Genomic DNA, 16995 nt, shown 5'->3' with positions numbered 1-16995 from the left:
TATGACCCATTGTAATACATATAACTCCCTCCCTGTGTGGTATTATAGACACTCTCGCCCTCACTTACCAGAGTTATCCTGCTGTTTGGTGTTCTTGATGTATGCTGAGAATTTGGAAAAAATGTCGATTCCGGCCGTGTTTGACTCCCGGTGCTTTGCGGCAAGCTTGGGGTATCTGGAAGGGCAACAAAACTTCATCAGCAAAAATACATTTGTGCTCGTGAGAAATAAGGTGCGTGCAGGGACGGACTGGGAAGTAAAAGTGGCCTCACGTGGGCGGCACCAAATCAAATGTAGACGGAACCAACACCAAAATAGGCGGGATTAATACATCACTACACATTTGCAGTGTAGTGGCCCCCAGATCTCTAAACTGCTGTGACAAACCACAAACCTCTACATTTCACATAATACTGGACATAGACCCCACACCCTCCATCAAGCAGACATATAAATCATTACCATAATCCCCGAATATCACAAAAATAACCGCCCCTCCCCAGTGGAGCCTAACAACACCACAGAGATTGTTACACCACTGGATAGCCCTCATTTCTGTCCCTTTAACAGATGTCACAATGGATATAGATGGGCGCATAGGTGCCGATTTATGTTTTTGCTGGTGGGTGCTCAAGCCAAAAATATAGAGGAGTGGCTTCATGGGGAAGGGGTGTGGCCACAAAATAATACCAATTTATATTACGGAGCACAGTTGTTTCCAATATTCAAATTACGGCAACAGAGTTCCACATACATAAATGCCCCCACAGTGCGCAGACAGAATACACTCTTCCTGCATACTGTTTCCCAGGTGGTGGGTCCGGCAATGTGGGTGCTGCAGCCACAAATTAGCAAGTTAATATGGCGGCCAAGCAACGGGACTGCGGCCCGTGGTTGCTCATCAATTTCTGTGGGTGCTCGGGCCCTTGAGCACCCACAGAATCGGCACCTATAGATGGGCGCGCATGCAAAATTTAGGCGTTTGGCCTATGCTTGCGGCATTCCCGCTTCGCCGCTGTGGGGGATGGTCAGAAGCTTTATGAGCTGCTGGCCATGCCCCCAGGCCCTCTGTCTCCAGAAAAAGACGCTATTCACCGCTGCTCTGCTTAACAAAGCAGCACTGGGCAGGGGGGACCAACTGCCCCACCCCCATGACGGGACAATTGGTAAGTACGCGGGATTGTCCCACCCCCCCTACCCCCCAAAAAAAACCTGGGCCGTCCCACGAAAACTGGGACAGTTAGGAGGTATGGCGGAAGTGTGGCTTCACAGTGATTGTCGGAAATGACACCAAAACGCTAATACAGAAATATTTCTTAAGTGTGCATGAATGTAAACAATACATAGGTTATAAGATAATTGCCAGTGTCACTGTAATAATGTGAGAAGATGACAGCATCACAATGCCTAAACTATCAGCATAAGAGGTGAGATTCAGACAATCGCCGGTCTCATCATCAGGACACAATTTGCACCAGGTTTTGAGCATCACACAATGACATCATCTCCAAACTGGCGTATCTGCATATGCTGGTGACTTGGTGGCAAGCGTGAGAAACAATTGTGTGAACACTCCCCTTATGCGTCCTTGCATACTCTCCCATAACAAATAGGAGACTCCCCAATTTCAGGTGGCTCTCCCTGACACCCCGCATAAGCACAAAAATCTCCTGTAGGCTGCCTACAAAGTCTGCTCATTTGATGAAGTGATTCAGGCTGAATTGCATCATCTTCGCCCCGATAATAATGGCATGTACAGTGGGGGGTGGGCCACGATGATGCAGTGTCACCATCCACTTGATTGCACCTCCCTCACCTGACTTGACCACTCCTGAAAAGTCAGCATCTACGCCCTCATCCCGTTTAACACAAGCATTATAAAGCATAGATGTGGATGCATAGGGGCAGTACGGATGGTGTAATGGTTAGCATCACTACCTCGCAGTACTGAGGTCATGGGTTCCATTCCCACCATACTTGTGTGGGTTTCCTCCCACATACCAAAATTATACTGGTAGGCTAATTGGCTCCCAACAAATTAACCGTAGAATGTCTGTGTGTGCGTGTACATGTGATAGGGAATATAGATTGTAAGCTCCACTGGGGCAGGGACTGATGCGAATGGTCAAATATTCTCTGTAAAGCGCTGTGGAATATGTGTGAGCTATATAAGAAACTGGTAATAAATACAGTAAATTGGGGTCTTTCCAGGCTGAGATATTTCCTTTGTCCTGTCTTGCTATAATGCTGGCCGCCTGTATATGTAGGCAAAGAGACAAACACACCAGCAGGATGTGATGTCAGGGCCCCCGTAGGTGTATTGTTCCTTACAGGTCACTGGACGGACAGGATTCCCTCCCTTTCTATATACAGCTGCTGACAGGTCGGTGTTGTCTCTCTGATCCTATTGAATATGATACAGTGCTAGGTTCTTTCTTTTCAACTGTTTTTGACCTGTCATTCACTGGTTTCTGCGAGCCAGAAGGGGGCGCTGTGCATGACATAGACAGGACAGACCAGCAGATGTAAAACTGGTTAACGAAAGAGAATTCTTGTGGTAAAATGTACGGGTCCGATATGATATCCCGGCGGTCGGGATCCCGGCGGTCGGAATCCCGACACTGGAATCCCGACCGCCGAAATCCCGACAAGGGGGGGACATGGATCGCCCCCCCTTGCGGGCTCGCTGCGCTCGCCACGCAGCGGGCCCGGTGCCTCGCTACGCTCGGCACGCTATTATATTCTCCCTCTATGGGTGTCGTGGACACCCACGGAGGGAGAAAGTTTCGGGATTTCGGCGGTCGGGATTCCAGTGTCGGGATTCCGACCGCCGGGATCCCGACCGCCGGGAAATTAACCGCATCCCAAAATGTACAGCAAGTTTCCAATTCGACTGAAATACAAATCATAACCAGGCCCCTCAGTACGGTCAGATGGCTCAGAGATGTATTCAGCGGATACATAAGGATGACTGGGGGACGGGATGCCAGCATTTAGAGAACTGACGCCAGCATCCCTAAAGAGGAAATCCCAACAGGGGTCAGGTAAGTACAGTCATCCTACAGTGGGGCAGATGTATGTAGCAGCGATAAGGGAGGAGAAGTGGCCCATGGCAACCAATCAGCTGCTTTGTAAAATCTTATATTATACAAATTATGAATGTTACTTCAGTGCTGATTGGTTGCCATGGGCTCACTTCTCCTCTCTTATCACTGCTTCATGCATCCCAGTAGCACAGAATGTGTCTGTTTATTCCAGTCTGCAGTACGTGACCACAGGTGTGAATACAAAGCCCTCCGCGTGTTACAGACACAGATGAAAGGAAACCATCTTACAATAAGCTGGTAACACCATGACAGTGTGCAGCTCCAAGTGTCACTCTAGGGGAACACTCTGAGCGGGAACAAAGCAAGTCTGACATATTACATCCAGCACCGCGGTAATCAGGATACATGGGCTGGTTACTGGCTAGGAATATAAATCACACAGACAGGAAACAGAACCTGCAGCTGCAGAAATAGAGAAATGCACTAATGAAAAAAAAGGCATCTGGTGCGGGATACGGTCGTATTGTTGACATCACTTAGGTCGACAGTCATTAGGTCGACACCGTTGGGTCGACAGGTGGCAAGGTCGACATGGGTGAAGGTCGACGGGTGTCATGGTTGACAGGGAATAAGGTGGACAGGGGACAATGTCGACAAAGCGTTAGGTCGACAGGTCAGAAGGTAGACATGGTTTTTTTTTTTCTTTTTTCTTTTTTCTTTTTTCGTTTTTTTGAGCCGACATGTGCCGACAGGCGGTATTTCATGCCCTACCATCCACTAGGGCATGGTGGGATAATAAAATAGTGTGCCAAGCACAGAGAGGCACCGTGCCCGAAGCATGGCGAGTGTAGCAAGCTATGCGAGGGGCTGCGGTTGACTTGTCCAAGTTGACTGTGTCGACATTTGGGTAAAAAAAAACAATGACGACCTGTCGACCTAACCCATGTCGACCTAACGCTGTGTCGACCTAGACCCATGTCGACCGTGCCCCCTGTCGACCTTGCCACCTGTCGACCTAAGTGGTGTCGACAATATGATCCACACCCATCCGGTCCCTGGGTTGACTATGTCTGGGTCGACAGTCACTAGGTTGAAACCTAAGAATGGTTGACATACCCTAGGTCAGGGGTTCCCAATCTTTTTTTAATCACGGCACCCTAGAGTATAAGAATTTTTTTCGCGGCACCCCTAGGCCAAATTTATTTTAATTAGATTGGATTTATATGCGATTCTTAGGGTCAGTTATGTTTGAAAAAGGGCAGGAATTGCTTCTATTTGTACACATTTTATGATTGGCAGCCACCAGCACTGGTTTTGCTTATAAATAATTAACCATTAATAATTTGAGTTGGTCCTGGACTACCAACCCATGGCACCCCTGCATGTGTCCTGAGGCACCCCAGGGAGCCACGGCACACAGTTTGGGAACCACTGCCCTAGGTCAACAATGACAGAAGTTGGACACAAGCTTAAGGTCAACCATGTACATGGTCGACACTGAAAAGGTCGACACACAAAAAAATGAGGTACTGGGTAAATGCACAGATACATAGAAATCAAAAACATTACACGGAAAAAATATATGATCAGCACCAGTCAAAAACACATCAAAATATCCCAGGCTTGATGGTCAACCAATCGTTATCAAATATAGATAGATGAAAAGATTACACCATATGTGCAAAGCAGAGATACTAGCTAGGGATGAACATCGCATCGCAATGTTTCACTGCCATCGATGTTTCCATTTCTATGGTAGTGGTTTTACCTTTCAATGGCGGCATTCCGATGTTTACTGCCATTGAATGGTAAATATTCGATGGTGTTCAGATGGTCTCATCCCCCAGCCAGCCACGCTACAGTGCGTGACCATTGCTTGGAATATTCGATGGCGGGAGCCCAGCCATCATTTGATGGTGGGCTTCCGATGTCAGTCCCTAATAACAGCTACTGGGGATAGTGGGAAATGTCAAAATACAGAAGTGGTTCTAGCCGCAACCATGAATATATGATGGCTTGCTGTACGCCTCTCCACCTTACATGTAGGCTGCATGAATCGCCAAGGGGTATACAGAGACCCGCACACACTTTCCTACCTGACCCTCTCCATGAGGGAGAAAATGCTCTGTTCCTGGACCAACATGGTAATGTATGATTGCCAGCACCTGTGGGGAGCTAGGTAACTGATAAGAAAGGTGTCACCACAGGTGCTGGCAATCATACATTACCAGGGAAGTCCAGCAACAGAGCATTGTGTCCTCCTGGAGAGGGGCATGCTGGGAGGTATGTTATCGTAAGCAATCATGTTAATACTACATGTTACAGAGGCCACAGTCACAGTGTCCATCCAGACCAGACAAAACAAACCCAGATAACAGTAATGAGCTGTGTCCTCTCCCGGGCTACACTACTACAACCCCCATCCTCCCCAGCACCTGACAGCATTATCATGCCTAGAACAATTACTTTGGTGGTGCCAGTGACTCCTCCAGGAACTCTTCTATCTTGTTTACGTCTGTCTTGACCTCTCCGTTATACGTCAGGAAGGGAGGGTGAGTGCCCGGGGCGAGGTTGTGGAGATCCGCTGGCTTTCTGTAATGGAGAGAGAGGTGGTCAGTAGTGGGTGCTGTCATTCATTCTGTCATTTCCACATTGTATTGCTGCAAAAGGGAAGATATAGCAATACTTCTAAAGAGTGGGCAAGCGGAGGAGGGGATCCGGACTCATGATAGATTGACTCTAGTACATACCTCCCAACTGTCACGATTTTGGAGGGACAGTCCCGATTTTCGGGTCCTGTCCCGCTGTCCCACCCGCGGCAGGCATTGTCCCGCTGCAGGGGGGTGACAGTTGGGAGACCCCCAATCTAGTAGAATAGACGCTGTGCGCATGCGCACAGCGTCTATTCTCGTATGAAAATGAGGTCGCGGCTAATTAGCATAAGCCGCGCCCTCATTTGCATACGCCCCGCCCCCAGCACGCCCTGCTACAGTTTTGCTATGTGGCCATGCTACAACTGTTGCAGGGCATGCTGGGATGTGTAGTTCGACAACAGGAGGGCCAAAGGTTCCCCATCCCTGACCTACACACTGTAAATCTAATATACCATAACCGCGGATAAGCTGCCCTAGCAACCAATCAGCTTATAGCTAGCATTTAACAAGTACAGTCGATAACATGATAGGTAGAAGCTGGTTGCTATGGGAAACGTCTCCATTCTTCAGAAGCCTTGATACATCTCAATCAGACATGTATATTTGTTACATAGCAGTTATACTATGCATATTCCCCTGTTACATAATATAGTCTACAATGGTATGTTTTTAATAATTCAAGTACGGGTGGTTAGGTCAACAGTGTCTAGGTCGACAGTCAAAAGGTTGACGCATCAAAAAGGTCGACATGGTCAAAAGGTCTATACAGGTAAAAGGTCGACATGGAAAATGGGCACACAAGATTTTAACTTCTTGGGTGTCTATGTCGACATGAACGCGGTATAAGTGTACCACGTCCCCTCGCTGAGCTCAGCACACTATTATATTCTCCTTCTATGTCCCCTGGGATGGTAAAGCATTTCCCCCAAAAATCACGAAAAACTCACGTCGACCTGGTTTCATGTCAACCTTTTTTCATATGTTGACCTTTTGACTGTTGAGCAATAATTCTTAAGTATAATGTGCTGGGCGGCCCCCGCATCACATGCTAGTGACAGCAGTAGTAGTGATGGTGATAGGCACCCCCCCCCCCAATCATCTGCTGTGTGTCACTCCTGTATAAGCCTGCGTGTGTCACACCGCGCACACCCTGCTCACTGAGCTGCACCTGCCCGGCGGATCTTACCTCTTCAGGTCCACAGTGGTCACATTGAAGACGACTCCTTTCAGCCACAGGATCATAAAGAGGCGCTGAGAGAAGGGGCAGTTACCTATACTCTCTCCATCGCTTCCAGCCTGAAATACAAGAGAGGCGTCACTAACCGTGCACTGCGCTGTGTATACCGTCACTGACACATAACGCGTACATGGTCATTCATAGAGCTGGTACCCGCCATTCACTTTCCCAGCGAGTTAGGGACTAGTTCTAGATTTTGGATATGTATCACAATATTCTGAAGTGTCTACCTATCTACTGCTGCGAGGGACTGTAATGTATGGAGGGACTGTAATGTATGGAGGAAGTGTAATGTATGGAGGAAGTGTAATGTATGGAGGGACTGTAATGTATGGAGGAAGTGTAATGTATGGGGGAAGTGTAATGTATGGAGGAAGTGTAATGTAATGTATGGAGGAAGTGTAATGTATGGAGGGACTTAATGTATGGAGGAAGTGTAATGTATGGAGGGACTGTAATGTATGGGGGAAGTGTAATGTATGGAGGAAGTGTAATGTATGGAGGGACTGTAATGTATGGGGGAAGTGTAATGTATGGGGGAAGTGTAATGTATGGAGGAAGTGTAATGTATGGGGGAAGTGTAATGTATGGAGGGAGTGTAATGTATGGAGGAAGTGTAATGTATGGTGGGAGTGTAATGTATGGAGGAAGTGTAATGTATGGAGGGACTGTAATGTATGGAGGAAGTGTAATGTATGGAGGAAGTGTAATGTATGGAGGAAGTGTAATGTATGGAGGGACTGTAATGTATGGAGGAAGTGTAATGTATGGAGGAAGTGTAATGTATGGAGGGACTGTAATTGTATGGAGGGAGTGTAATGTATGGTGGGAGTGTAATGTATGGAGGGAGTGTAATGTATGGTGGGAGTGTAATGTATGGAGGGAGTGTAATGTAATGTATGGAGGGACTGTATTGTATGGAGGGAGTGTAATGTATGGAAGGAGTGTAATGTAATGTATGGAGGGACTGTAATGTATGGAGGGACTGTAATGTATGAAGGGAGTGCAATGTATGGAGGAAGTGTAATGTATGGAGGAAGTGTAATGTAATGTATGGAGGGAGTGTAATGTATGGTGGGAGTGTAATGTATGAAGGAAGTAAGACCAGAAATTGCCTCCAGGGACTGCAGAGGGACCTCTGATTGTGGATTCCAGTGGGGACAAATTAATACTCTGTGTGGATGAAGATGTACGTACTGAGGGGGGTGAGGAATCGGAGTATAAGGAGGACATTTTGCCTCTAGAAGCCAGTTTGTACAGGGAGAGACTAATAGCTTATTTTTTGTGGGGGCCCAAACAAACCAATCATTTCAGCCAAAGTCATGTGGCAGACCCTGTCGCTGAAGTGATTGGTTTGTTAAAGACAGTGTGCATGTCCTATTTACTATCTATACAAGATAAGGACAAGGATAATTCCATCATGCACCTCTTTGTTTACATTATGTGCTCTTTGGGGCCTAGTTTTTCAAAACTGCCATCCTGTCTGTCACTGCAGTACCACTCCTAGATGGGCCATGTGTTTGTGCCGCCCACTTGTGTGGCTTAGCATAGTCACCCAGCTACCTCGGTTCAGGAGAAATGAGTGGAAATAAATGTTATTGAGGTTAATACTGTATTACTGTAGGAACAAAAAAAACTGTGATTTTAGCTGTTTTTATGATTTTATTTTATTTATTTATTTATTTTATTTAAAAAAAAATACAGATCCAAAACCAAAACCCAAAAGGGTGGTTTTGGCTAAACCAATCCAGATCTTAAAAAAATTAAGGAAGATCCAGATCCAAAATCAAAACATGAAAAGTGTCCGGGGCACATGTCTACTCCCTATATGTGGAATATTGAAGCTGGATGTGTGAGGACACTGTAGGTATTGTTGGGAATATAGGAATTTATAGCGGCAATATATTTAAAGGGCTCTGTAATCTATTAGTGTGTTCTGGGTATGCGCATAGCGCAGCATATACTGTAAGTACTGGGTGTCAATACACATTCCAGGGAGCGGTAATACTGATGTCACTGATCTGTCTTCAGTGCTCAGCCCATTTCCATCTATGACATCACAGTAATGTTTTCCCCATTATACTATCTGTCACTTATTTACAATTCCCGATCTCTGGATCACATGGAAGCACGGGAGGTAGTGAGTGTTAGGAGGTAACAACAGGTACTAGACCAAACATTATATACTGTACTAGTATTTATTTATTAACAGTTTCTTATTTAGCTTTCACATCAGTCCCTGCCCCAGTGGAGCTTACAATCTATATTCCCTACCACATGTACACGCACACACAGGCATTCTAGGGTTAATTTTTTGGGAGCCAATTTGCCTACCAGTATATTTTGGGATTGTGGGAGGAAACCAGAGTACCCGGAGGAAACCCATGCAAGTACGGGGAGAATATACAAACTCCACACAGTTAGGGCCATGGTGGGAATTGAACCCATGACCTCAGCGCTGTGAGGCAGTAATGCTAACCATTACACTGTCCGTGCCGTACTACTTAATACAAGATTAAAAGGCATCTCAGTGGAAGGTTCAATCAGTACCCAACTGTCATTTTCCAAACTCATGGCAATTAGGAGCTGATATGCTGGAGCACCTTTTGTCATTCACAAGAATTTTTATCATTCACAACGAGTTTTATCACTTTGATGAATAAGCCCCTAAATCTGCCCAATAGTTATAAATGAAAACAAAGTACAGTATGAAGATCTTGCCCATGTGACTAGCAGTTATATTCCCATGGGATGTACCAGCCCTGATACTTACTATCACAGCTAAGTGATGGGCTGGAACCAGAAACTCATTGCTGTAAACTGGGTATAATACACGACTGTCCAAACGCAATTAGCTATATTGTAATTCACTGCAGGGACAGATTAACAATGGGGCGGATGGAGCTGCAGCTCCAGGTCTTCACATTTATTTATTTATTTATTTACAGTGTCTTATATAACGCAGCAGATTCTGTTACAGTGTCTTATATAGCGCAGCAGATTCCGTTACAGTGTCTTATATAGCGCAGCAGATTCCGTTACAGTGTCCTATATAGCGCAGCAGATTCCGTTACAGCGTCTTATATAGCGCAGCAGATTCCGTTACAGTGTCTTATATAGCGCAGCAGATTCCGTTACAGTGTCTTATATAGCGCAGCAGATTCCGTTACAGCGTCTTGTATAGCGCAGCAGATTCCGTTACAGTGTCTTACATAGCGCAGCAGATTCCGTTACAGTGTCTTATATAGCGCAGCAGATCCCGTTACAGCGTCTTATATAGCGCAGCAGATTCCGTTACAGTTTCTTATATAGCGCAGCAGATTCCGTTACAGTGTCTTATATAGAGCAGCAGATTCCTTTAGTGTCTTATATAGTGCAGCAGATTCTGTTACAGTGTCTTATATAGCGCAGCAGATTCCGTTACAGTGTCTTATATAGCGCAGCATATTCCGTTACAGCATCTTATATAGCGCAGCAGATTCCGTTACAGTGTCTTGTATAGTGCAGCAGATTCTGTTACAGTCTTATATAGTGCAGCAGATTCCGTTACAGCGTCTTATATAGCGCAGCAGATTCCGTTACAGCGTCTTATATAGCGCAGCAGATTCTGTTACAGTTTCTTATATAGCGCAGCAGATTCCGTTACAGTTTCTTATATAGCGCAGCAGATTCTGTTACAGTGTCTTATATAGCTCAGCAGATTCTGTTACAGTGTCTTATATAGTGCAGCAGATTCTGTTACAGTTTCTTATATAGCGCAGCAGATTCCGGTACAGTTTCTTATATAGCGCAGCAGATTCCGTTACAGTTTCTTATACAGCGCAGCAGATTCTGTTACAGTGTCTTATATAGCTCAGCAGATTCTGTTACAGTGCCTTATATAGTGCAGCAGATTCTGTTACAGTTTCTTATATAGCGCAGCAGATTCCGTTACAGTTTCTTATATAGCGCAGCACATTCCGTTGCGCTTTACAATAGTAGACAGTGATAAAACAAACTGGGTAACAACAGACAGACTTGGAGGTAGGAGGGCCCTGCTGCAAGCTTACAATCTATAGATTCACATACAATAGGCCCATCATCAAGACATCATGACTGTAACCAGACAGATAGGAGCTGGCCACATAAGTTGGCCATAAGTTTACCTATCTCCCGGAATGGCTGAGAGGCTCCTGAAAATCGGCCTCCCGGAAATTTGGGCAAGTTACCGCATTGCCGCCGGTCTCCCACACACCCCCTCAACAGGGAGTCCGTGCAGATCAAATTATGCAAATCGCATCATCGTAGCCCCGCCCCTGCTGTACAATGCCTGTATTACCGGCATTGCACAGCGGGGGGCATGGCCATGATGACTCAATTGTACTGGCCATGCCCTCAAACAGAGGTCTTCCCCATAAGCTACGCCCCCCCCCCCCCCCCCCCTATTCGTCGGGGCAACAGGGCGGGCAATCTAGGATCAGAATGAGAGCCATAGTGTATGGGTGCTACATGCCTACAATGCTGTGGCCTCACTTTCTCCACTTCTCATAATAGACCCTCCAAAAATAGTTAATCTTTGATAAATCATTATGTTTATGTCATTTTTGCAATCTAAAACCCCAAATTCAGATTTGAATTCCAAATCAAAGGAAGATCTGAACCGGGGACAGTTCGGATCAGATCTCCTCGGGCGATCTAAAATGTGTTTTGATTTGGATCAGATCCACAAAATTCATGTCAATTCGGATTTCTGGAGAACCGAACCGCACATCTCAACCTATAACCCATCATGATTCCCCCAAAGCACGCCCACAGTCAAAGGTAGCGAACCCTATATTTCTGATTTCATAATATTGGGAGCTGTGCCAATAATGCTTCCTTCTATTGATCACCATAAGATCAGGCCTTACGGCTTTTGGGTCTATGTCTTGCCGTGAGATTGCAGCAAGTGCGATGAGCTGATCACAGAACAGGGCAGGTAAACGATGTACGAGAGAGACTGATAACAAGATTGCAGGCAGTATCACTTTTCCCAACTCAGTCATGGTCTGGCGACTTTAACAAAACACTTTTGTGAATGATACTACAGGGTATATATTTACTAAGATATTAGGCCAAAAGTAATACACACAAAATCAGGCTTGTTATCTCCTTTTTATAAAACTGACCTTTAGTATTTAGTATGTATCCCAAGTTCTCATATTATTTTGTGCAGACCTATATGTAGTTCCCCTTTGATCTCCCCCCCCACCTGAAGTGTTCTCCAATGTACCAGAGGTGGCATGGGGGCTATGTGTAGAGGGAGACCACCCATGTGCTCGGTGATATGCAGCCGCAGAGAGAATACTGGTAGTGAAGTGTTGAAAGTTAAACCTCCCTGTGTAACACAAGCCGCGGCTAAATTATTCATTGAAATTCCATTACTAGAACTTGCAGAAGGAATACCCGCTTGCACTTGTAGTTGGTTATGGTATGGCCTTCATTTTACATGCACACAATCAGCCACATACATTAAATATTATCAGGCAACAATGTATGTTTAACCAAACAGAACTGCAGAGGGACATCTAACCCCAGAGGTGAACCGGGGACTAATTACGGAAATGACCGCAGCCTGGACCTTGGAAACCGTAGCTGAGCAGCCACAGATAAACTAGACTTTGGTTTATTGGTGCTGTTATTTTTTATGTTCCCCCTTCTAGATGCAACAGGCAGTCATTAGGCAAAGTACGAATGTGTGGACGGCAAGAGGTCTGCAAGGGCACCATCTTCCGCCGCCGGACGGATCATACAGAAAGCTGCCTCCTCCCGTCTCCCCACTGACCACATGAAGGTGCTGTTCCTGGTAGGGCTGGTGCAAAAAAATTTCGGCACCCTAGTCAAAACTTTAGCTTACTGCTCCCACCACAACCCACACACCGATACCGACTTTTCAGAACTTGAGGAGAAAGTGTGGAGGTGGCATCTTAGAAGTTCAACACATGCCTCTTTAGTTTTGTGATAGTCAGGATGACCCCAGATTGTGCAGGCCCTAGGAAGCTGCCTAATGGTAGAGCCAATCCTTGCTCCAGGGACGCCCGCAGTGCAGAAGTACTTTTCATCCATGGGTGAGAGGCTGCTGCTGTCGCCGTGCTAACTGATGACTCAGCTGACTCTGGGTAATGGGGAAGCAATGAGCTAATGCTGCTGGCACCTGGGTACTACTTCATCAGCACATGCTGCCTGCACTGCGCCAGGGAACCACACACACAGTAACCCCTGTCTGCCTGGCTTTATTTATCTAGGTACACTGGGACAGAGTTCTCTGACCCTGCCTCCCCAGTCACCCACTATCTCCATGTCACTACTGCCTCCCCAGTCACCCACTAGCTCCCTGTCTCCCCAGTCACCCACTATCTCCATGTCACTACTGCCTCCCCAGTCACCCACTAGCTCCCTGTCTCCCCAGTCACCCACTAGCTCCATGTCACTCCTGCCTCCCCAGTCACCCACTAGCTCCCTGTCACCCCAACCTCCCCAGTCACCCACTATCTCCCTGTCACTCCTGCCTCCCCAGTCACCCACTATCTCCCTGTCACTCCTGCCTCCCCAGTCACCCACTATCTCCGTCATTCCTGCCTCCCCAGTCACCCACTATATCCATGTCACTCCTGCCTCCCCAGTCACCCACTAGCTCCATGTCACTCCTGCCTTCCCAGTCACCCACTATCTCCCTGTCACTCCTGCCTCCCCAGTCACCCACTATCTCCATGTCACTCCTGCCTCCCCAGTCACCCACTATCTCCATGTCACTACTGCCTCCCCAGTCACCCACTATCTCCATGTCACTACTGCCTCCCCAGTCACCCACTAGCTCCCTGTCACTTCTGGCTCCCCAGTCACCCACTATCTCCATGTCACTCCTATTCTCGAAAAAATAGAAAATGACCTGTGATGGCGCTATGCTGCCTGTGGACTGTACAGACCCCCAGTTATCACCCAATAACTGAAAAAAACGATACAATACACAACAATTGGGGATTTCCAACCACAGGCGCAAGACGGATTTGTAGTCTTATATATCTTCCTGAATTCTCCTTGGCGGTTTCTCGACCATATAAGGGAAATTTAGAAGGAAAGATGGTGATTATTACTGACCATCCTAAAGACCTACTGCAATGAATACATGGGATATTTTTTATATAAAGGAAGGAAGCGTACCCTACTTACAGTAGGCAGGGCAGCGTAAATGCACGTAGCGGTTTCTTTATTCTTCTTTTCTTTCTTCTTAGTTTTATTCTTTTTCCTGTTTTCTTACTTTCTGGGGACCAACTTTCACAATGTGCTCCTCAGTTGTGGTTGAAGATGATGAATGTCGTGAAAAAAATGCAATATATAAATTAGTGATTTGTTCACCTTATTATAAAAATAAAAAGGACACCCAGTGATGAAATTGATGAAATGGTGATGATAGGATCGTACCTTACTCACCAAAAGTAAAGGTAAGGTACACATACAAAGGTTTCTTTCACTTGAAAATGTTCTATTTCATCTAAAGACCATAACAATAATGGCGTACCCCAACTCACGTCTATGGAAGTTTCTTTACACACGTAGCGTGTTCTTTATACGAAGGGGCTTGACCTTGGCCAGAAGATACAGATTTTCCTCTCCAAATTATATAGTGAAAAACAAAACAATATAATAAAGAATGTGTTAGATTAAATTTATGTATCTCTATGTCATAGAAGGCACAGAGATTTCTTCTCTTAGGGGGTGTTTATGTTAATCTGATTAGAGGGTACTTGTATCGTACCGTAACTCACACGTGAAAGTGCGGTTAAACACTTGTAAAGGTATCTTTGTGTGGAGAAAAAGTGTCTCCACTGTGATGCTTCTTATATTTAGTGGGTAAAGGTGAGGAAAGAGGTCCCAACAGTAGATTATATTGGCGTACCCAAACTCACAGTCATACGGCGTTTTCAACACATATAGCGGTTTCTTTTTTAATCCTGGGTCTTGGTAGTCAATATAGATGGTTCCAACAGAATGGTTCCAAAAAGGGAGATAGTCTCTTCAGAAAATTTATTTTATTGTAAAAAACAGTGGCACAAAAATATCCTTCATCCCAACAATGAGAGGATCCCAATGAATATCCAAGAGGACTTCCACAGTAAGTCCCAAAATTCACAAAAATATGTATAAAAGTACAAAACACGATAAAAAATCCTTTTAAAAAATTTTAAAAATACATACAAAATCCAGAGTACAGGTGTCCAAGGGAAGAATGATGGCTGCTCACTTTCCACAGAAATCTGTCAACGCGTTTCGGTGTCTACACACCTTTTTCAAGACATATCTGTGGACAGTGAGCTACCATCTTTTATACTGAGAGCAGCCAATCAAAGTACACAGGAAATGAAATCATTGAAATTGTACTACATCATTCAAAACCCATATACACAATGCAAGGATTATAGTTTCTATCCTAACATGCTTAGGAACCACATTTAGTTCACAAAAATATACACATAAAGTTCATAAATATTCACAATCGTCCATTGTCCTGGATGGCATAAACGGTCACCATAGCAACCTGCACGTCACTTCCTGTTGTCAGGTCCGTTTTGAAGGATGGTGTTTAAGCTGCGATCGTGAGCCCCTAATACGTGCGGTATCTATCTGCACATATGGGCTGGGGATCCTGGATGCCGGAGATGATATAAAGATTCGAAGAGAAAGCCGCGATTGGTATTAAAAGTAGACACGCTGTAATCCCCGTCTTGCTTCCGGTCGCTGGAACGCAGACTACGGAAGCCCGGATGGGTCAGGTGTCAAGGCTGAATGTCAGCTTCCGTTTTTTTGAACCGCATAACGCGGAAATGGCTGGTTTTGACGGCCTGGCTTTGGAATGCATTGCAAGTTGCCATGGTGATCCGCATCACGTAACTAGATAAACACAGAAAGAGAGCGATTAGATGCTATTAGTCTCAACAATAGGCATAGCGTATTTTAGATAGATCTATTCAAAACGGAATATATTATATGTATATTCATGAACAGCTTATATTTGGTAGTTTAGTAATTGCGCTATGTTTTACATACAGGACTCGATGACTGTTCATTTAGATATATGTATGGCACAATTCAGAGGAATACATTTAGAATTTGATCCTGGTATGTATATTGACAAATCACTTATAATAAGACTTTTATGCATTCCGCTAGAGCTCTATATGCAGGATTGATCACTGATGAGACTAATCAGTACGCATAAACATAATTATTGTAGGGAACAGTGACCTCAAGGTTCAAGGCACCCTATTATAGGAACCATTTCAGCTCGAAGTCACTGTTCAAACCACCCGGTATGAGGGTGTTACAGTTGAAGATGAGATTCATCTCCATTTTTGCCAAAGGGGTGGTGTTATCATTATGTCTAAGGTTATTCTTTACAACTCTCAATCCACAGAATGAGGCAATTTCTGTGGGAGAGCAATTGTGTACAGCTTTAAAGTGAGCTGATAGTGCATGAGATTCGAAACCGTTCTTAATATTTCGAATATGTTCTCCCAGTCTGGTTTTCAAAGCCCTGGTTGTGCGACCAATATAATGTTTTTTACAACTGCATTCTATGGTATATATAACGTTCTTAACATTGCAGGTAATAAAATCTTTAATGTCCATTTTGTACCCATTTATCATATAATCTGTAGTCTTGTTGGATCCTCTACTTTTTACATTCTTGCACCCCACACAACTTCCGCATCTAAAGTTGGTAGAGACCAACAACACTACAAACCCTGCTACTGCTAGTCAAACAAAAACTAAAAAGGACAACTTTGCCTTTGCTTTCGTATCCACTTACACACAGGAACACAAAAGAATTGAAAAGGTATTTAAAAAACATTGGAAAATCTTGCTGTGCGACCCCATCCTAAAGAATCTACTTCCAAATCTACCCAAACATATATATCGCAGAGCCCCCAACATTAAATCAACATTGGTAAAGAGTGCATATACCTCAAAACCGCACATGTCAAGAATAAATACAAAAGGCTTCTTTAGATGCGGAAGTTGTGTGGGGTGCAAGAATGTA

The 16995-nt window shown here is 45.0% G+C and overlaps 1 protein-coding gene across 3 annotated transcripts in view; it reads right to left on the bottom strand.

The window, feature by feature from the left end:
* CLIC5 (CLIC family member 5) overlaps positions 1-16995 on the bottom strand; it is a 112651-nt gene that overhangs the window by 16255 nt on the left and 79401 nt on the right. For 2 of the 3 annotated variants that reach the window (XM_083178686.1, XM_083178687.1), the window contains exons 2-4: positions 6888-6997; positions 5514-5639; positions 69-175 (exon numbers count right to left, since the gene is read on the bottom strand). In XM_083178686.1, the coding sequence (XP_083034812.1) occupies positions 69-175; positions 5514-5639; positions 6888-6997 (343 nt within the window). Of the gene's footprint in view, positions 1-68; positions 176-5513; positions 5640-6887; positions 7000-16995 lie in introns of all 3 variants that reach the window. The other variant, XM_083178688.1, reaches the window with a different exon arrangement.

The sequence above is a fragment of the Crinia signifera genome, chromosome 3 (assembly GCF_055691185.1).
Source record: "Crinia signifera chromosome 3, ASM5569118v1, whole genome shotgun sequence".
Taxonomy (NCBI): domain Eukaryota; kingdom Metazoa; phylum Chordata; class Amphibia; order Anura; family Myobatrachidae; genus Crinia; species Crinia signifera.
This window is presented reverse-complemented; position numbering and strand designations above follow the sequence as displayed.